Genomic DNA, 22,643 nt, shown 5'->3' with positions numbered 1-22,643 from the left:
AAGCTGATGAATCTGGCCTGTATGTGTAGTCTCCCAATTTTTAAATGTTATTTTAAAAACAAAAATCCCACTATGTTGGTCTAACACAACATTTGGCAGGTCAAATTTGGAGGAGGCCATCAGTTTGCAATCCTTCTCATAAATGAAAAGCAAAATGTGCCTACTTGACATGAAACATCTGCTTCAGTGGAATTAACTAGATGGTTCCATGTAGATAAAATTAATCTCCATATCTAAAATGAGTTACGAAATGTTAGTCAACCTTACATAAGAGAATGGCACAAATTACGTTGAGCGGATCATTTAAAAAACCCTTAGTTTCAGTATTCATTTTAACTTCTCACTCAAAGCTGCTAAAGAGCAGTATTCTACCAATCTACACTGGATTTTTCTTCTTGGTTTTCAGGCCATCTTCTGGTAGAAGTAGGAGAGCAATGGCCAAATGACCATTGGAATCAAGCTAATCAAGGGGAAAGAGTCATAAATACTTTTTGAATAACATATATTAAACATATTAGCCTAAATTTAAATATGGCCTTTTTCCCAAGAAGCTGAGAAAAGTTTACATTTTGCTCTTAAAATATTTTTGTAAGTTAGCTAAATAATGAGCTAACTAATAAAGATCCCTATTCCCATTAATTTCTGGTTTCCCAATTTTCTGGTGGCCTGAACTGAAGAAAAAATTTTGAGACTTTTTCTAAGAGAACACTTATTAAAGTCAAGCCAGCTGCTGAGAAAAGAAATCCTCAAATTCCTCTGGGCCATTTACCACGGGCCAACACCTTGACACACACAATCTTAGAAGATCCACACACAAAAAAGTCCAATCCAGTAACCGTGCAATGACTGTGTTTTATTTGTCTAATTAGATCAAGATCCTGGCACAGTGTTTGGCACAAAGTAGGGTGTTCCATGTTTGTGGAACAGAGATCATTTATGGGTGACGTCTAGAATGTTGTGATTATATTGGCAATGCCCAGAGCTCTCTAAAATTCCCGGACCATCTTGCCTTTGGATATACTTTCATGCAGGGCTCAAATGGCTACATACTGTGCTGTTGCTTTTTCCACCTTCCCATTTTTCTGCTATCTGACATACACTTTGGATAGGGTGTGCACAGCTTGGGTAAGATTACGTGCCTTGCCAAGATGGAGGCTCTGCCATAAATGGAAACAAAAGAGAAATCAAATCAAAGGTTAAGAGAGTTTGGCAGCAATCAAGTATTACCCTTTATTGTCCAGGTCTCTTTGCCACCTTCAGTCCTTGAATATGACATTCACTGGTGAATCAGAGTGGCCACAGGCATTTTGTGCTGCTGGGAGTTCTAGCAGAAAAGTGAGGAGACCTCTCTGAAGCTACCATGCTCACACAAAGGATGATGTAAGAAGTGGAGGTCTGGGTGGCTTTTAATGGGACTGTTTGGTTACATTTAATAATTTATCTATTTATTTGGGGGGGTCCCTTTAGCTAAGGCAGTATTTTGCTGATCAGAGTGAACTTCCTAAATTTTTTGTTGTTGTTAACACTACATTTCTCCCTATAAAATTTTATAGACATGCTTCTTTTCCCTTAGATTTGGATGTTTTACTAGCTAATAAGACAAAGTGAGTAATAAACCTTTCAGGTAACTGCCAGGAGCTCTTAAATTAACACTGTGTAGTTATAAAAATGAAACTCTTCCTAAGTGATCCTGTGCTATGATGGAATTTTCCTTCAGTGTCTGCACACACTCTTTTAGACAGCAATTTTCCAGTTTTATGCTCCCCTAAACAATACTTACTTCTCTGTGTATCCCAGATATAACTGTTCAGAACTTCTCCCAGCAGGTACAAAAAGTTCATTAAGATGGTTGTAGACCCAAAGAAGATGATTCTGGCTCCTGGGCCAATGTGTTCCAGGAAAGGGTACACCCACATCCCAGTTACATGATGCACCCAACACACCCTGCAATAGAATTGGAAAGGAGACAAAGACAGAAGTTCCTCTCATGTCAGATTTCAAAGCTCCCGCTCTTGCGAATATAGACTCCCCCCCTCGCCCCCACAACTGTTCTTCAGCAATGCCAGTCACGAGTTAGCTTTGATGCTCAGGAGCTACCAGAAACGTTGGTGTTGTTTGCTTACTTTCTTTACTTTCTTTAAGATTTATTTATTTATTTATTTGAGAAAGAGAGAGAGTGCATGCACGTGCACGGGGGGGAGGGGCAGAGGGAGAGACTCTTAAGCAGACTCTGCACAGAGCACAGAGCCTCATGAGGGGCTCAATTTCAAGACACTATGATCATGAATCGAGTGGAAATCAAGAGTCCGACACTTAACTGACTGATCCACCGGAGCACCCCTGTTTTCTTTTACTTTTTATTCTAAAATAATTTTAGACTCACAAAAGAGTTGCAAATGTGGTACAGAGTTCCAGTAAGCCCTTCACCTCAACATCCCTGAATGTTAACATCTTCAATAATCACAGTACAATCAGTAAGGTGAAGCCATTAACACTGGTACAACACTACTAACTGAACTGCAGGCTTTACTCAGAATTCCCATTTACATAACATAATAAAAATTATTATTAAAAAAAAAGAATTCCCATTTCCTTATAAATGTCCTTTTTCTGGTTCATGATCCAACAGGGTACCTGGTGGTCACATCCCCTTAGTCTCTTCTGATCTGGCAGTTCTTTGGCTTCTCCTTGTTTTTCCTGACACTTGATGGGTTCTGGTTAGGTATTTGAAACCGTTATTTTTCTCAATACTGTTATATAATCTTAATTTCTTCCTTACGTATGGAAACAATACTGCATCAGGCAAGCACACTGGAATTAAATCTAGGTGAGTATGTGCCAGGCATCTTGCCATACTGCCTTCCAAATGGATAACAGTGTGTGCTCTGCAGTGTACTCAGTGTAGACCGCAGGGGGTACCTGCAGATGGAGCCATCCTGTAACCTCACCGACACCTGGTTTCCCATGCCTGGATCTTTGGATCCTGTATTTGTTTCTTTTCTTTTTCTTTTCTTTTCTTTTTTTTTTTTTTTCCTATTTCACATATACAGTGGAATATTACTCAGCCATCAGAAAGGATGAATACCCACTATCTACATTGATGTGGATGGAACTGGAGGGTATTATGCTGAGCAAAATATATTAATCAGAGAAAGACAATGATCATGTGGTTTCACTCATATATGGAACATAAGAAATAGTGCAGAGGATCATAGGGGAAGGGAGGGAAAACTGAATGGGAAGAAATCAGAGAGGGAGACAAACTATGAGAGACTCTTGACTCTGGGAAACAAATTGAGGACTGTGGAAGGGAAAGTGGATGGGGGATGGGGTAACTGGGTGATGGGCATTAAGGAGGACACGTGATGTGGTGAGTACTGGGCATTATACGCAACTGATGAATCATTGAACTCTACATCAGAAACTAATGATGTACTATATGTTGGCTAATTGAATTTAAATAAAAAATACTTGCTTGTAATTATTCTATTTGTGTTTAGGAGACATTTTAGGTTCAGCGGGAATACAAAATCATTAATCTCCACTGTTTTCAGAAGTTTAGTTAGAATATTTGCTTGATTGGTTGGTCCTGACACAATTTCTAAGAGCAATTTTCCAAAACATTCTTGGGTTCATCACTTTATCAGCTCTTGTCAACGTCGAAGACTAATGAAAATACAAATAACATTATTGCATGGGGAACAAAGATTATTTTTTATACTTATGTGTTTGGTGTCATCTTCCTGGTAATTCATGGCTTCAATTTTTGTTAAGCAGTTTGTCTACATATCTATTACCTACATATTTACCTCACTGAGGCAGGAAACCTGGGGATCTCTACCTTAGAGCTTGCCATGTCAGTGAGGGTGATATCACTCCTGCTCAAAGAGGTGAAAATTGGTTCTGGGAAGGTGGTGAAGAAATCTTACTCTTTTTATGTGTAAAACACAGATACATATATACATAGAACATAAAGAGATACACAGTTTATGTGTGGTCTTAAAATTTCAAAGGCCCAGCAATTTCACCTCTAGGTATATATCCAAAAGAACTGAAGGCAGTAACACAAACAGATATTTGTATACCAATGTTCATAGCAGCATTATTCACAATAACCAAATGTGGAAACAACCCAAGTGTCCATCTAGAATGAACAGATGCACAAAATTGGTCTATTCATACGATGGAATATTATTCAGCCATGAAGAGGAATGGAATTTTGATACATGCTACATGGATGGACCTTGAAAACATAGTATTAAGTGACATAATCCAGACACAGAAAGACAAATATTATATGATTCCACCTATATGAGATACTAGAATAGGCAAATTCATACAGATGGAAAGTCTAATAGATGTTACCAGGGACTGGGGGGAGTGGGGAATAGGGAGTTAAGGTATAATGAGTACAAGTTTATGTTGGGGATAAGGAAAATGTTTTGGATAAAGATAGTGGTGATGGTTATGTAATACTGTGAATGTATTTCATGACACTGAGTTGTAAAATTATAAATGGTTAAAATGATAAATATGTTATGTATATCTTATCACAATAAAACATTTTTATGGGTTGGAGGTTTTGTACCTAAAAATGTTCCTTGGTGGGGGGCTCAATAATGAAAGAAAGGTGGAGAAATGTTGTCTTAGTGGGAAGAGATGGTCATTAGGTCCATCTGGGTCAGCTTGAGTAACTGTCCAAACTAAAAGTTTTTTTACCAAAAGAGGAAGCAGAGCTAGTCAAGATTTTTCTTTCTTAAAAAATTGAAGGATTTGTGAGAATCAGCAGAACTTAAATTGTTATGAGTACCCTGTGGGATTCTGATGCATCATATTCTGTTTCTCCATAAATCAGAGGCAGTTTTATCTTCCTAATCTTTTCTTCACTAGTGTAAGGAGTATTGTGTGCTCATCAAGTGGCTTATTAATTTCCACTGAGATAATAGGCAATATCCCAAAAATGTAATACCATAAAGCTATAATTGATTTTGCAAATCAACTTATAAAATTATAATCTGACTCATTGTAAAACTGTTTCCTCAATTAGGCAAATTAGGAACCATTCAAATTATGAATGCTAGTTATATTTTTTTCTACCTGTTCCTGGCTTTCTACTTGTTTCTGGTAGAATGAAACTGTCACTAGCAGCTTTTGGTAAGGTCTCTAATGCAGGCCTCTGCTCCTCTGACATTGTTTGTGATGCACTGTTGGTTTGCATGCAACCACCTCATACTACTGAACAGATGTAACAACCACAACCACATCCCATCTATCTACAGATGACTCCTAAATTTATACCTCCAGTCTTGACCTCTTCCTGATCTTCGAAGTTCTATACCCTGGTACCCACTGCATATCTTCCATGGGAGGATGCATCTCCAACCTGACACTTCCATGATGTCCTCATAATCCCTGCATCCTAATTCCTTCATGATTCTCCCCCCACCTCCCCTCTAACAGTGAACATGCATCTCCCACATCTTTCCCTTCTCACACCAGTGATCACTACATTACTGCAGCAGTAGCTTGGGGCAGAAAATGCCGAGTCATCTTTGACTTTCCTTTTCTCACAATTCACATTCAATGCATCCTTAGATCCCATTGGCTCTATTTTCCAAATATACCCAAGACATTTATTTGTCACCATTGCCACCACTACTATCTGGGTTCAAGCCATCATCATCTCTCACCGAACCCCTGCAATAGCTTCCTGTGTATTTGCTTTTACATTTGCTACAGTCTAGTCAACAGGCTATTCTCATTGGAGCGGCCAAACTGATCTGGATTAAATGGAAATCAGGTCGTGCCACTACTTTGCTCAAAACTCTTGCTTCCCCTCTCATTAGAGTAAAAGCCAGAGACCTCTGGTGGTTCTTCAAGGACCTACCTTGCTTGCTGGGCACTTTTCTTACTTTTCTTCTCCTCTTCTCCCTCTTGCTCATCCAATCCAGCCACATTGACTCGTTGGCCTTCCTTAAGAACACTGAACACTATTTTGTCCCCGTGCCTGGAACATTACTCTTTACCCTTATCTCCCCTACAACATTCCCAGCACTCCCTTGTGTCCTTCTGGATTTTGCTTAACGGACACCTTCTCAATTAGGTCTTCCCAGGCCACTGCACCTAAAAGTTGCAACCTTTATCCTGAAAATTCCTATTCTCCATCCCTTTATTTTTCTCCCCAGCCAGCTAATACACTGTATTTATTTTTACTAATCTGTTTGTTGTCTGTCCAACAAGCACAGAATTTTTATCTGTTAGGTTCATAGCTAGATTCTGTGGCCCTTGGAGCAGTGTCTGGCACACAGGATGTGCTCAATAAGTATTTGTTGAACCAGTAACTGAATAAAGAATATAAAAAACAACAGCATCTGTTTAGTAAGCCTTTACTATACGACAGGCACTTTGCCAATAACTTAAAAAATTTTTTTTAAAGTCTCAAACTCACCCTCCTCCCCAATATCTATGCCCTTTTCTGTAGAGAACCAGATAGTAAATATTCTCAGTTTTGTAGACCATACGATCTCTATTACAACTCTCAACTTTGCCATTTAGTGCAAAAGTTGCTATAGATAATATGTAGACAAAGGAATGTGGTTGTGTTCCAATAAAACAGTGGAAATGTAAAATTCTCAGGGCAGGGAAGTAGATAGCTATCTTGAGTATGGTATGTTACTAGCATATGTAATCCCCTTCACCTAATTCAACCACCCTATGAGGTATGATTATCCTCATTTCACAGATAAAAGAGCTGAGACTGGACTAAAGGACCTGCCTAAAAAATAGCAAAGCAGGGAAAGCAATACACAACTGGTTTCTTTTCTGTTGCATGCACTTGCTCCCTAAACGAGGAATTCAATATAGTCTCCAAAAATGGAGTGAAGCTTTTCTTTTTAAAAAAGTTTTCTTGACTACATCTCAGATATAGAAGTCCTGTTATGTGGGTTTCAGTGGATTGGTGTGAATGATGCACCCACTTGTCCTAACAAGTTGTGCTTTCGCCATTTGTTTCCTTGATACAATCAGGGCTCAATTTCCTGCACAAAAATGACTCATGGCCTTGCTCATCTATCTGTGGAGAGTTCCCAGTTCTTGGTTGACTTCCATTTCTATCTTGTTCTAAAGCTTTCCTGTCTTAGTGCCCAAATGGCTTATTCTTAAGGTAATGACACCAAATTTAATTTTAGTCTAAAAAATTGATAATTGTGTCGTGTGTGTGTGTGTGTGTGCATGTGTGCATACACAAAAAAATGTAGATATTCCAGTGTCATGAGACTTCCAGGATTGTCTATTTTATTAAATATACTTCTATTTTAATTCACTTGAATGTGCAATTTAAAAAATGACATTTATTAATGGCTCCTATCTAAGTGCTATGCAACACAAATTTTTTTTTAAAGATTTTATTTATTTATTTTTCAGAGAGAGAGAGAAAGAGAGACAGCACAAGGAGGGGGAGCTGCAGGCAGAGGGAGAAGCAGGCTTCCCACTGAGCAGGGAGCCCAATCTCAGGGGGGAGTGGGACTCCATTCTGAGATCGTGACTTGAGCCAAAGGCAGATGCTTAACCGACTGAGCCACCCAGGCATCCCTTGATGCAGATATCTTTAATTATTAAAGCACAACCAAAATGTTTCCATCAACTTCATAAATACTGTTTTATATCTCTTCTTATCTTCAAAGGCAAACTTCTCCAGGGAGTCTGTACTGGTTGACTCTGTATCTATACTTTGTAATCATTCCTCCCACAACAGTCTGGCTTCTTGTCTTGATGCTCCACCAAAACCAGCAGCTCTTTTACGTCAGTTTCTCCTGGTTTTCCTCCTACCTCTTTGGCCACTCTTCTTGGTTCTCTGTAAGTTCACCCTCCACTACCCACCATTAAATGTTGGATTTCCTTAGGGTTTGGTTTTTAAGCCTTCTCATGTTGTGCATTCTCCAGTAATGAGTTCATTTATGTCCACTGCTCCACTGCTTCATGTTTATAACCTATACATAGGTATTTCAAAAATCTAAGTCCTAATCCAGACCTCTCCTCTGTTTCAGAGAAGTTTATCAAACGGTCCTCAGAACACCTTAAACATACCTCAAAATCCATATATCTACAGCCAAAGTCATGCTCTTCTCTCTCAAACCTAGTCCTCCACTGGTATTCCTTATCTCTGTGAATGGTATTACCAGTCATTCATTTTTGCAGCTCAAATCTGGGAGCCATCTTTGCTACTTCTCTCTCTTGCATCACATATATTCAATCCATTATCCTGTCCTGTCAAGGTTATCTCACATATCTCTCTAATATGTTGATTTTCCCCCCAGCTCCATCACCAACATCTTAATTTGTGTTATGATAATTTCTGTTTGGAGTACTGTAATAGTTTCTGTCTCCACATCTACTATTGTCTCCTTCTGAATCATCCTTACAACCGCCAGAGTTATCTTTTTTAGAACCAAAAATCTGAACACATTATATACCTGCTTCAAACACGTCAATTGCCTCTCATTCTTTTTTTGTTAATGACCTAATTTTTTTTTTAAGTGACCCTGAGATCATGACTCTGAGATCAAGATCTGAGCTGAGATTAAGAGTCTGGACGCTTAACCAGCTGAGCCACCCAGGTGCCCCAAAGACCTAAATTTTCAACAAAGTCTAGAATGTTCATCATAGAGTGGCTTCTGTCTCATACTCCCTCTAATACCTGGTTCTTGTTACACTGGATTTCATTTGGTTCCTTGATTTTACCCTTCCAGCCATGTGGATTTTTACATGTTCCTCTTTCTGCCTATGCTGTTAGTTTCCCATTCCTTAGACTCATTAGTTTATATTTCTCCTTTATATCTTAGCTCAAGTATTATAACTTACCAGTCACCACTTAGGAAAATTTTCCTTGATCTACTATGTTAGGTCAGATTTTATAAGCTCTTATTGAGTCATGAATCTATTTTTTAAGTTCTTCTTTTATTAGCACTTAAACTTGAATGATATGTTTATTTGAATATGTTTCTTCCCATCTAGAGTACTAGAGTATCTAAATTCTATGAGGTGAGGGGCTGTTTTTACTCCCCCCCCCCTTTTTTTAAGAGAAGGAGGGCAAGGAGGGACAGAGGGAGAGAGAGAATCTTAAGCAGGTCCCACACTGAGTGGAGACTCCACACTGATGCAGGGCTTGGTCTCACAACCCTGAGATTGTGACCTGAGCTGAAATCAAGAGCCGAAATCAGCTTGACTGACTGAGCCACCCAGATGTCCCTACTTTTACTTCTCATTGTATCACCAACCCTTAGTCTGTCTGCCACATAGTAGGAGAATGAATGAATGACTGACTGAATGAATGAATGAATAGCATTTAAGCTGTGATAGGAAGGATAATAAGAGTCAGGCGAACAAAGATGGGAGGCGAGAACTTTCTAGCCAAATGGAATAGCATGTCCAAAGACCTGAAAACAAGGGAGAGCTCCCAGGTGTTCAAGAAGAAAGAATTTTTGTTGAAATCAATGGAGAGAAGGTATGAGGGGGGCAAGCAGACACCAAACTGTAGGTGGCTTTTTAAGCTATGGTAAGAATTATAGACTGTGTTCTCCTGTGGAAAACAGGAAGCCTTTGAACAATATTAAATAAATGTGGAAAGGTCAGTTGACCTGGAAACCAATTATATCAGAAATGGTGGTAACCAAGACTGGAATGGTAGCACTGGGAATGAAAATTAGTGGGTAGGGTTAAGAAATATTTAGACCAGCATCTATGAGTCTGTAGGTCATAAGCAGTGGCATGCTGGAGATGGTCAGGAGAGCTGATTGTTGGATCTTTGGGATGTTTGCAAGCTCTTTGGTTGGTAGCTTAAATTCACCCATAGTGGGCGTATTTACATCAAAGACTCAAATGCTACACATAAGGCTCCCCCTTCCTCACCTCCAGAAGAGCTGGTTGTTAAACACTTGCCAGTAATCCATTGGTTACTAGCATTTTAAAAAGCAACACCAGCAGAAAACACAACAGAAAATGTCAGAAAACTTTGCATAAAATGATGGTAAAAATTGCTTTGTGAAACTTGTGTTTCACTTTTGTGTGTGTGTGTGTGTGTGTGTGCACGTGCATGCACATGCATGCTGGCATGATGCAAAAGATGTTTCTTTCACTGACAGTAAAATAAATTTGAGAGATACTGAATTAGGAAATAGAATTAAGAGAACTTGGTGATTGATTGGATTTAGGCAGTGAGGGAACTGAGATGAGTTAAGGATGAATCATAGATTCCTGGCTTGATTAACTGGGTGGAGAATGCTGCCATTTCCTGAGATAGGGAATGCCATAAGGGAGTCCGTTTGAGGGGATGACAAGTTCAGTTTGGACATGTTGAGTTTGAAGTGTCTGTAAGAGATCCAAGGGGAGATTTCCTGAAGGCAATTACATGGGTTTGGACTGTAGAGAAAGGACTGATGTGGCAATACAGATAGAGGGTTCATTGGCCAAAAGATGGTAGTTGGAGCCATCAGAACAAATTGAGATCACCCAGGTAGAGTATAAGGCATGAGGGGTCCATGAGAGAGCCCTGGAAAAGATCAAGATCTAAGGGGTAGTTTGAGGAGAATGAGGCTAAGAAGCAGACCAAAAAAAAAAAAAAAAAAGCTAGTGACAGGGAAGGAAGACAGAGAAGTATAGTGTCTTGCAGGCAGATGACAAGTGGGAAAAGAATAGACAATATCTAGTAGCACAGTATCTTTGAGAATTGAGAATAATTAGAAAACTGACTTTCCTCCTACGAAGTAGAAACAAGAAAATTTTCAGATTCCAAGTGATGTGTGTCTCATTCAAATCTCTTCTGGATTTTGACTGGGCATACATGATAAATAGTAAGTAAAGAAAAATTGCCCTTGTTAAGCTCAGTAGCTCTGACGCCACCTAGCCAAATTTCATCCCATCCCATAAATCAGGAGTTGTGGCAATCACTGGAGCCCTTGAGAAGATGTAGGGAGGAAGACATATCTTTCCTTTTCTGCCTCTGTCACCCTTATTTATCCTGGATAGACAAAGGTATCTATCTCTTTTACCGCTGATGACCTTTCAATTCTTAAGATTAGTTTATTTTTAAAAGGATTTAAAAATTGCTTTTGTTATTCACATTTAGATAAGGAGCTAGGCTATTCAACAGCAGGGCTATTGCTCATAAGACACATAGGACACAGACTCATGCAATAACAGCTAATGGCTAACATCATTGAATTCTCAGTGACAGGCACTGTACTAAATGTTCTACATGAGTGACCCTTTGGGGAAGGCGTTATATTATTACCATTTTGCAAACGAGGACACTGAAGCCCTGAGAAGTTCAGTAAGTGGAGAAGCAGGGGTACACATCTCAGCAGTCTGGTTCTCAGCCTATAGGCTGGCCTCCTCCAGAGCTCTGCAGAATAGGAAGCGATGGATGGGAACAGGATTCTGGACAGCTTTTAATGTGCTCAGAATCAAAAAGTGATCCAAGTATGAAATCCCTGCGTAAATTTTTTTCTTTTCCCCCCCACTGATTATAAAAGTTATGGAAAATGTGTGAGATATAGAAATGTTGCAAAACGTAAGATAAATCAGTTTTGGTGAAGTTTTAACACAAGATTGAGTCTCTTAAAAAACTTAAGGGTCAGATTTTACAACTTCCTGAGAGGAGAGGAAAACCACTGCAAGGGTAAAGTAATAAACACTTCCTTCAGAAAAGGCATTGACTTACCTCTTAAGAAAGAGTCATATCATATGTGCATTTAGACTACTGGAATTTCCTATTCTGCTTGGCAGGGAGTGAGCACATGCCCCAGGGTGGGGCAAGATAAGGGATGTGCATTGCATCAGCTTCCCGACCAGTGGGTCTCTGTGTGTCTCGCATGGTACTTCCAACCAGATGCTTCTGAAGGACTTGCCAAGAACAGTTTTAACTTTTAGTTCAAAATGCTGACTTTAGACGTGGCCCTCTTTTTAGATCTAATCATTTCAATTTGGGCAATATAAAGGCCCCTTGGACCATCTCCTGACTATTGATTGCAAGGACATTTGTTCTTGCTACATGTTTGAGAATCTAGAATTCTGCTGGAGTTTTCTGGAGTTTGTGTACTCATTCATTTATTCAACAAACACTTCTTGAATCCCTTCTGTGTGCCAGGTAGGGTAAGCAGCTGTAGGGATGCAAAGGTGTGCCATTGAGGAGATCATGGTGCAGAGGGCAGTCAAGTTTCCCACTGTAATGGCCGTGGACTCCAGGGAATATGGCAAAGGATTCTGCCTAGGTGGGAACAGGATTCTGGGAACAGGTCTCAAAAAAGTTCTCTATGGTGATGTGTACAGTAGTGCTAGAGAATTAATGCATCAACTCATAGGCAAATACCACACAGAGGGATCCCATCTGAAGCAGTGTTGAAATACCCTCTAGTTCAGTTACAGAGATAATTTTAGAAGTTACAGTTGTAATTATGTAACTCTTCATTTACCGTGGGTTTAATAGAGTATTCTTCAAGATAATCTTTTAAGGTATAATTGTAATTTACAATCTATTAATGTCTTCCCAATTTTCTCATTGGAGCTAGCCCAAATTGACATATGTGGGAGGTACCTAGACATGAGGCCAGCTTTATGAATGTTCACCTTATGCAGTCACCTGTGGCCCTGTGCTCAGAAGGGCCCCACACTTGGTTTAATGCTCTGCTTCCCTGTCTTAAAATTCTTAATCATTTATGAACCAGGGGCTCCAAATTTTTATTTTGCCCTGTGCCCCACAAATGATGGAGCTGGTCCTGTCTATGGAGCTGTACCAGCTATACCTGGGATCAGCTCCCAGCTTATCCACATAGTAGTTAGGTCACCTTGAATATTATTTAACTTTAGGAACCTCTGTTTCTCTCTGCTAACGGGGTATGAAGAATACTATCTATCTTAGAGATCTACTCATCAGATAACATAAAGTTGTTAGGACAGTCAACTTAGGTTAGATGAAAACGAGCAAACAAAACAAAATCTTTCCACTGCTTCTCCGTATGCAGAAATATATATATTTTCTCTACTTCTCACACACAAAAATATTTTCGAGGTTACAAGTCCCTCCGCCCATCCCTGGGGAAAAGGCAAATTGTGCATGCCTCCCAGAATGAATTCCTGTAATGAGGTAATGAGGAAATGTGTTTTCTTTCTGATTCTAAATCACAAATATCAGAGTAATTTATCCACACAGGCTGGCCAATAGTCTTCTTCAGAAATTTTCTCCCAACACATTTCCTGGCACATGTCTAAAAACCAGTTTGAAATGATTTGCTTCCTTTGAGTCCCGCTTTCTACAGCCTACCTGATCTTATGGTGATATTTCCCTCAATTTGAATTTCCCTTAATAAAATTCATGACCGGTTTTGCTTAACTTTAATCATTTGGACCTTCTTAAAGTATATAGATGCCAAACATCAAGTTGACACATTAAACGTTGTAGGAAACATGTTCTTTCTAGAAAGAGGTGGGGAGTGTGGTCAGCAAGGGACTCTTACGACCTGAGCAATCATCAGAATTGGCTGTGGTAGTAAGAAACCCATGCATTTAAACTGCTAGCTCTGGAAGGGAAAGAAGAACACCCTAAATCCCACATTGGAGAATCATAATTTTCCATATTTTGTAGAAATGATCTCTAGTGTCTCTCTAGCACATTTTGTGCTTCTCCATCTAGTAGATTCTTATTTTTAGGACTGCAGTGTTCTCGTTATCCCTGCTATGATTACATCTTCCTTGATCCTGCCACCTCCTCGAACTACCAATCTCTCTCCCTCTCTCTTTCTAATTGCCAACCTTCTTTAATAAATAGCAAATTTCCAGACATCTCTTGAGCTCTTGCTTTGTGTCGGTGCCCAGTCTCAAATTGCAGTGAGGCCAGTTCTGTATTATTTGTCACATCTGTCCTCTGTGTGCTTCTTCTGTAACTGTTAAATGTTTCTTTTTTCATTCAATAAATATAAACCAGTGTCTAGAATGTGTCAGACACATAAATATAGCAGTATGTAAAGTAGATGTGGTCCTGCCCTTGTGACGGGGTTTCCAGTATATCAGAAATACAGACATTAGATGATACCATAGTATGATGCCCTCACTAGTGCAAGGGAGGGGTGAGGGGGTCAGTTGTTATTATTTTTTCAAACTGAGTTGTAGTGTTCATTTTTCAACTTCATTTAATTTTTATCAAAATTAAAACATCAAAAGCTCTAGAAAGTTTATATTAAAAGGCAGAAAATCACTGCCATGCCCAACTATAGGCAGCCCTTAATCTCCTTCCTGTACGCTGTCCAGATTCCCAGAGGAAGCCATATTTAACAATTTCAGCTGTTCCTTTAGCTTTTTACATTGATATTTCTTAAAAATAGCCATATATTGCAATATTCTTGATTTATTAACTTTAGATAGTATCTTCTGATTCCTAACATGAAAGATATGGGTTCAGCTGTCTTACAACCTCTCCCCTCCTTTTTTCTTATCTTTTATCCACCAAATATATTGATATTATATTTGGGTGGACTAAATTAGTCTTTTGTATTTACTTTTCTTATGCTTTTGGTGTTGTATCTAAAAACTCCACCAAACCCAAATTCCTTGTTTTCTTCTGGAAGTTTATAGCAGAAGTTTGAGCTTGACAGGGTTATGACACATTTTGAGGTAATTTTTGTGAAAGGTGTAAGTTTTGTATCCAGATTGATTGTTTTTTTCATATGGACTTCCAATTGTTCCAGTACCATTTTTGAAAAGTTATCCTTTATTCATTGAATTACCTTTGCTCCTTTGTCAAATATCAGTAGACTATATTTATGTGGATCCTTTCTGGGCTCTCTTTTCTGTTTTACTGACCTTTGTGTCTATTCTTTCACCAGGACCACATTGTCTTGATTACAGTAGGTTTATAGTGACTCTTGATGTCAGGTAGTATCAGTTCTCCAATTTTCTTTTCTTCAACATTGAGTTGGCTATTCTGTGTCCTTTGCATTTCAACATAAACTTGGTTTATGTTAGCATTGGTTGTCAAGATCCACAAAATAGCTTGCTGGGATTTTGATTGGACTTGTGTTGAATCTATAGATCAAGCTGATAAGAATTAACACCTTAACAATATTGGGTTTCTCAATTCATGAATATAGATAGACTCTCTCCACTTATTTACATCTTATTTCTTTCATCAGAGTTTATAGTTTTTGCATATAGATCTTGTACATATTTGTTAGTTTTATATCTAAGTATTTCATTTTGGGTGCTATTGTAAATGGTGCTGTTTTAAATTCAGATACTACCTGTCCATTGCTCGTATATAAGAAATCAATTCATTTTGAACCTTATATCCAGTGACTAAGTAGTTCCAGGAGTTTTTAGTTTTGTTGTTGTTGTTGTTGTTGTTGTTGTTATTGTTAATTCTTTGGAACTGTCTACATAGATAATCATGTGATCTGTGAACAAAGACAGTTTTATTCTTTCCTCTCAATGTGTATATAACTTTTACTTTCCTTTCTTGTCTTATTGCACAGGCTAGGACTTCCCATATGATACTGAATAGAAATGGTGAGAGAGGACATCCTTGCCTTGTTCTCAGTCTTAAGGATAAAGCATTCATTTTTTTACCATTAAGTATGATATTAGCTGTAGTTTTTTTTAAAATAGATGTTCTTTACCAATTTGAGGAAGTTCTTCTCTATTCATACTTTGCTGAATCTTCTTTTTTTTTTTTTTAAAGATTTTATTTATTTATTTGAGAAAGAGAGAGCATGCATGAGAGGAGAAAGGGGCAGAGGGAGAGGGAGAAGCAGGTTCCCTGCTGAGCAGGGATCCTGATGCAAGGCTTGATCCCATTATGACCTGAGCCAAAGGCAGACAATTATCTGGCTGAGCCACCCAAGTGCCCCAAGTCGTCGTCTTCTTCTTTTTTTTTTAATCATGAATGGGTGTCGGACTTTGTCAAATTACTTTTCTGCATCTATTAATATGGTCATATTATTTTTCCTCTTCAGCCTATTGCTGTGGTGGATTATACTAATTGATTTTTGAATGTTGACTGGCTTTGCATACTGGAAAAAATTCCACTTGGTCTTGGTCCACTTGTATAAAAATTCTTTTTATACATTGTTGGATCGGATTTACTAATATTTTTTGGGGGAGGGGGTTGTCACTTTATATTTCATATTCTTTTTTTCTTTTTTTGAGTTTGTTATTCAAATTCAATTTAGTTAACATATAGTATATTATTAGTTTCAGGGGTAGAATTTAGTGATTCATCAGTTGCATATAACACCCAGGGCTCATTATATCGAGTGCCTTCTTTAATGTCCACCACCCAGTTACCACATCCCCCCATCCACCTCCCTTCCAGCAGCCCTGTTTGTTTCCTATAGTTAAGAGTCTCTTATGGTTTGCCTCCCTCTTTGTTTTTATCTTATTTTATTTTTCCTTCCATTCCCCTATATTCTTCTTTTTGTTTCTTAAATTCCACATATGAGTGAGATCACATGATAACTGTCTTTCTCTGACTGACTTATTTCACTAAGCATACTACCCTCTAGTTCCATCTGTGTCATTGAAAATGGCAAAATTTCATTCTTTTTGATGGATGAGTAATATTCCATTACATACACACACACACACGCACACACACACACACACACACACACACACACACACACACCCCACATCTTCTTCATCCATTCAACCGTCAATGAACATCTGGGCTCTTTCCATAGTTTGGCTATTGTGGACATTGCTGCTATATACGTTGGGGTGCATGTGCCCCTTTGAATCACTAATTTTGTATCCTTTGGATAAATACCTAGTGGGATAATTGCTGGGTGTAGGGTAGTTCTATTTTTAACTTTTTGAGAACTTCCATACTGTTTCCCAGAGTGGCTACACCAGCTGGCATTCCCACCAACAGTGTAAGAGGATCTCCTTTTTCCACATCCTTACCAACATCTGTTGTTTCCTGAGTTGTTCATTTTTAGCCATTCATTGTGGTTTTGATTTGTATTTCCCTTGATGCTGAGTGATGTTGAGCATTTTCCATGTGTCTGTTAGCTATCTGTATGTCTTCTTCGGAAAAATGTCTGTTCATGTCTTCTGCCTATTTCTTGATTGGATTTTTTGTTTTGGGGGTGTTGAGTTTGATAAGTTCTTTATAGATTTGGATACTAGCCCTTTATCTGATATGTCATTTGTGAATATCTTCTCCCATTCTGTAGGTTGCCTTTTAGTTTTGCTGATTGTTTCCTTTCCTGTGCAAAAGCTTTTTATCTTGATGAAGTCCCAATAGTTCATTTTTACATTTGTTTCCCTTGCCTCTGGAGATGTGTCTAGCAAGAAGTTGCTGCAGCTGAGGTCAGAGGTTGCTGCCTGTGTCTCCTCTAGGATTTCGATGGATTCCTGTCTCACATTTAAGTCTTTCATCCATTTTGAGTCTATTTTTGTGTGTGGTAATAAAGTGGTCCAGTTTCATTCATCTGCATGTAGCTGTCCGATTTTCCTGACACCATTTATTTAAGAAACTTTTTTCCATTGGATATTCTTTCCTGCTTTGTCAAAGATTAGTTGACTATAATGTTGAGGGTCCATTTCTGAGTTCTTTATTCTGTTCCATTTATCTACGGATCTATATGTTTTTGTAACAGTACCATACTGTCTTGATGATTACAGCTTTGTAATACAGCTTGAAGTCTGCAATTGTGATCCCTCCAGCTTTCGTTTTCCTTTTCAGTATTCCTTTGGTATTTGGGGTCTTTCCTGGTTCAATACAAATTTTAGAATTGTTTATTCCAGCTCTGTGAAAAATGCTGGTGGTATTTTGATAGGGATTTCATTGGATGTGTAAATTTTTTGGGTAGCATAGACATTTTAACAATATTTGTTCTTCCAATCCATGGGCATAAAATGTTTTTCCATTTCTTTGTGTCTTCCTCAATTTCTTTCATAAGTGCTCTATAGTTTTCAGAGTACAGATCTTTTATCTCTTTGGTTAGGTTTATTCCTAGGTATCTTAAAGATTTTGGTGCAACTGTAAATGGGATTGATTCCTTGATTTCTCTTTCTTCTGCTTCATTGTTAGTGTATAGAAATGCAACAGACTTCTATGCATTGATTTTATATCCTGCCACTTTGCTGAATTCCCGTATGAGTTCTAGCAATTTTTTGGTGGAGTCTTTTGGGTTTTCTACGTAGAGTATCATGTTGTCTGTGAAGAATGAAAGTTTGATCCAATTTTGATGCTTTTTATTTCTTTTTGTTGTCCGATTCCTGAAGCTAGGACTTCCAGTACTATGTTGAACAACAGTGATGAAAGTGGACATCTCTGACTTTACAGGAAAAACTCTCAGTTTTTTCCCCTTGAGGATGATATTTGCTGTGGGTCTTTCATATATGGCTTTTATGATGTTAAGGTATGTTCCCTCTATCCCTACATGGTGGAGGGTTTTTTATCAAGAAAGGATGCTGTATTGTGTCAAATGCTTTTTCTACATCTATTGAGAGGATCATATGGTTCTTTTCCTTTCTTTTATTAATATGGTGTATCAGTTGATTGATTTGCGGATGTTGAACCACCCTTGCAACACAGGAATAAATCCCACATTGTCGTGAATAATCTTTTTAAAGTACTGTTGGATCCTATTAGCTAGTATCTTGGTGAGATTTTTGCTTCCAGGTTTATCAGAGATATTGGTCTGTAATTCTCCTTTTTAGTGGGGTTTTTGTCTGGTTTTGGGATCAAAACCCAAATGTTTTTGCTGGCCTCATAGGATGAGTTTGGAAGTTTTCCTTCCATTTTTATTTTTTTGAACAGTTTCAGAAGAATAGGTATTAATTCTTCCTTAAATGTTTGATAGAATTCCCCCTGGAAGACATCTGGCCTTAGATTCTTGTTCATTGGGAGATTTTTGATAACTGATTCAATTTCTTTGGTGGTTATGGGTCTCTCCAGGTTTTCTATTTCTTCCTGTTTCAGTTGTGATAGTTTATATGTTTCTAGGAATTTATCCGTTTCTTCCACATCACCTGATTTGTTGGCATATAATCACTCATAATATTCTCTTATAATTGTATATATTTCTGTAGTGTTGGTTATGATCTCCTCTTTCATTTATGATTTTATTTATTTGGGTCCTTTCTCTCTCTTTCTCTTTTGATAAGTCTGACTAGGGGTTTATCAATTTTGTTAGTTCTTTCAAAGAACCAGCTCCTAGTGATCTGTTCTATTGTTGTTTTTTTAAAATTTCTATATCATTGATTTCTGCTCTAATCTTTATTATTTCTCTTCTCCTGCTAGATTTAGGCTTTGGTTGTTCTTCTTTTTCCAGTTCTTTTAGATGTAAGGTAAGGTTGTATATTTGAGGCTTTTCTTGCTTCTCAAGGAAGGCCTGTATTACTATATACTTCCCTCTTAGGACCGCCTTTGCTGCCTCTCAAAGGTTTTGAACCTTTGAGGTTTTTGTTGTGTTTTCATTTTCATTTGCTTCCATGTATTTTTTAATTCTTCTTTAAGTTCCTGATTGACCCATTCATTCTTTAGTAGGATGTTTTTTAACCTCCATATATTTGTGGTCCTTTCAAATATTTCTTTGTGGTTAATTTCAAGTTTCATAGCAGCACTGTGGTCTGGAAATATGCATGGTATTATCTCAACATTTTTGAGACCGATTGAGACCTGATTTGTGATCCAGTATGTGATCTATTCTGGAGAATGTTTTATGTGCATTCTAAAAGAATGTGTATTCTGCTAGTTTAGGATGAAATGCTCTGAATATATCTGTTAAGGGCATCTGGTCCAGTGCGTCATTCAAAGTTCTTGTTTCCTTGATCTTTTACTTAGATGGTCTGTCCATTGCTGTGAGTGGGGTGTTAAAGTCCCCTACTATTATTGTATTATTATCAATAAGTTTATTTGATTTTATTATTAATTGATTTATATATATTGGCTGCTCCCAAGTTAGGGGCATAAATATTTACAATTGTTGGATTTTCTTGTTGAATATACCCCTTTATTATGATATAGTGTCTTCATTTCTTATTACAGTCTTTGGTTTAAAATCTAATTTGTCTGATGTAATGATGGCTACTCCAGCTTTCTTTTGATGTCCATTAGCATGATAAATGGTTCTCCACTCCCTCATTTTCAATCTGGAGGTGTCTTTGGGTCTCTTGTAAGCAGCATATTGATGGGTCTTCTTCTTCTTCTTCTTCTTTTTTTTTACCCATTCTGATACCCTGTATCTTTTGATTGGAGCATTAAGTCCATTTACATTCAGAGTAATTACTGAAAGATAAGAATTTAATGTCATTGTATTATTTGTAAATTTGCTGTTCCTGTAGATATTCTCTGTTCTTTGTTACTTTTGGTCTCTCTCCTTGCTCAAAGGGTTCCCTTTAATATTTCTTGCAGAGCTGGTTTAGTGTTTATGAATTCCTTTAGTTTTTGTTTGTCTTAGAAACTCTTTATTTCTCCTTCTATTCTGAATGACAGTCTTGCTGGATAAAGTTTTCTTGGCTGCATATTTTTTCCATTTAGCATGTTGAATATATCATGTCAGCCCTTTTTGGCCTGCCAGGTATTCGTGGAGAGGTCTGCTGCCAGCCTTATGTGTCTACCCTTGTAGTTTAAGCATCTCTTGTTCCAAGCTGTTTTCAGGATTTTCTCTTTATCTTTGTAATTTGCAAATTTCACTATAATATTGAGGTGTCGATCTATTTTTGTTGATTTTGAGGAGAGTTCTCTGTGCCTCTTCGACTTGAATGCCCATTTCCTTCCCCAGATTAGGGAAGTTCTCAGCTATAATTTGTTCAAATAAATCTTCTGCCCCCTTTTCCCACTCTTCTTCTGGGACTCCTGTAATACAGATATTACTTTGCTTTATGGAATTGCTGAGTTTCCTAAATTTACCTTCATGATCTAATAGTTTTCTTTCCTTCCTTTCAGCTTCATTATTTTCCATAATTTTATCTTCTATATCACTTATTCACTCTTCTGTTTTGTTCATCCTTATTTTTATGGCCTCCATTTGGGGCTGCGTCTTGGTTATAGCATTTTAAATTTCAGCCTGACTAGATTTTAGTTGTCTTATCTCTGTGGTAAGGGATTCTCTAGAGTCTTCTATACTTTTTTCAAGCCCAGCTAGTATCTTTATAATCATTGTTTTAAATTCTAATTCAGACATCTGACTTATATGCTTATTGATTAAATCCCTGGCTGTGAGTGCTACCTCCTTTCTTTCTTTTGGGGTGAATTTTTCCATCTTGTCATTTTATACAGAAAAGAATGGAAGAAAGAAAAAGAAAACAACAACAGAAACTTCAGGAAGTGTTTCTGGTGTATGCTGCATACACTCTGCTATTGCATTTTGGCTGCGTTTCCCCATGGGTCTGTCCTTTACAGGGTTCCTTCTTGCTTGCAGTGGGGAGTGTGTGGACCTTTAACTAGGTGTGCTTTGACTTGTTTGTTAAGATAAATCTGGAAAAGAAAAAAAAAAGAAGAGAAAAGGAAAAAGAACAAAAATACAAATGAACAGACAAAAAACTATAAGTCTGACTCCAAAGAATTAAGAAAGAAAGAAGGAAAAAAGAGTAAGGAAAGAAGAAAAGAGAAAAAAATAAGAAGCCTGAAAAATAAGAAAAGGAAACAAGCCAACCAACCGACCAACAAATGAATGAAAAAATTATAAGCCTGATACAAAAAAAAAAAAAAAGATAAAGAGAAAAGAAAAATAGAGAAAAAAAGAAAAGATAAAAAATAAGAAATAGAAAAATAAAAAATTTAGGGGAACCTGGGTGGCTCAGTTATTAAGCGTCTGCCTTCGGCTCAGGTCATGATCCCATGATCGAGCCCCACATTGGGCTTCCTGCTCAGCAGGAAGCCTGCTTCTCCCTCTCCCACTCCCCCTGCTTGTGTTCCCTCTCTCGCTGTGTCTCTCTTTGTCAAATAAGTAAAATCTTAAAAAAAAAAAGAAAAAGAAAAAAGTTAAAAAGTTAAGAAGAAAAAAAAGAAAGAAGGAAGCCTGGTCCTATTTCCACCAGAAGCTGACATTTTGGAACAATCTTCACTCAGTAGACTTGGTACTTGTGAGGGGCCTGTATTGGTCTTCTGAAGGAGAAGTCTGCTAGGCTGGCACACAAGTTGACTTGTCCTTGTACAGATGCCCCTGGCAGGTGCAGGGGGGCATGAGGTTTAGTATATGGGACTCTAGCCTCTACTGTGTCTCTCTCTGAAGTCTGACTGTGCTGGTGGGTGTTGGAGGAGTGGTGGTGGAGGAGGAAGATGGCATCACCCGCCCTCTCATCCTTAGGAAGGGGAACTCCTGGCCACCACTGTTTGGAGGCCCTCAGAGAAAAGGTAACCGAATGCCAGGATTTTGTTAGCTCCCTGACCTTAACCTGTCTGTGCCCAGGCCGTCCACATACTCAGCACCACAGATCTCCTGTATGTTATCTCTTCCCAGAGGAGAGACTTGTGGCTCACCAGCACCATTCTGTCCCAGAAAAGCAGTCGCACAGTGTGCACACAGAGGCTAGAGTTTATTTTGATGTACAGCGAAAAGCTGCAACCAGGTTATCTGCCACCTGCATAAAGACTTAGTCCCCTACTCCATTCTGTCCCAGAAAAGCAGTTGCACAGAGGCCTGAAT

The 22,643-nt window shown here is 38.2% G+C and overlaps 1 protein-coding gene across 10 annotated transcripts in view; it reads right to left on the bottom strand.

Annotated features, from left to right (window-relative positions):
- Positions 1-22,643, bottom strand: part of AIG1 (androgen induced 1) — a 247,898-nt gene that overhangs the window by 13,183 nt on the left and 212,072 nt on the right. For 6 of the 10 annotated variants that reach the window (XM_045810097.2, XM_087865543.1, XM_087865540.1 and 3 more), the window contains one exon: positions 1,781-1,944. In XM_045810097.2, the coding sequence (XP_045666053.1) occupies positions 1,781-1,944 (164 nt within the window). The other 4 variants (XM_087865539.1, XM_045810099.2, XM_087865541.1 and 1 more) reach the window with 3 other exon arrangements.

This window comes from Ursus americanus, chromosome 11 (assembly GCF_024610735.1).
Source record: "Ursus americanus isolate L20-20 chromosome 11, mUrsAme1.1.p, whole genome shotgun sequence".
Lineage (NCBI taxonomy): Eukaryota > Metazoa > Chordata > Mammalia > Carnivora > Ursidae > Ursus > Ursus americanus.
This window is presented reverse-complemented; position numbering and strand designations above follow the sequence as displayed.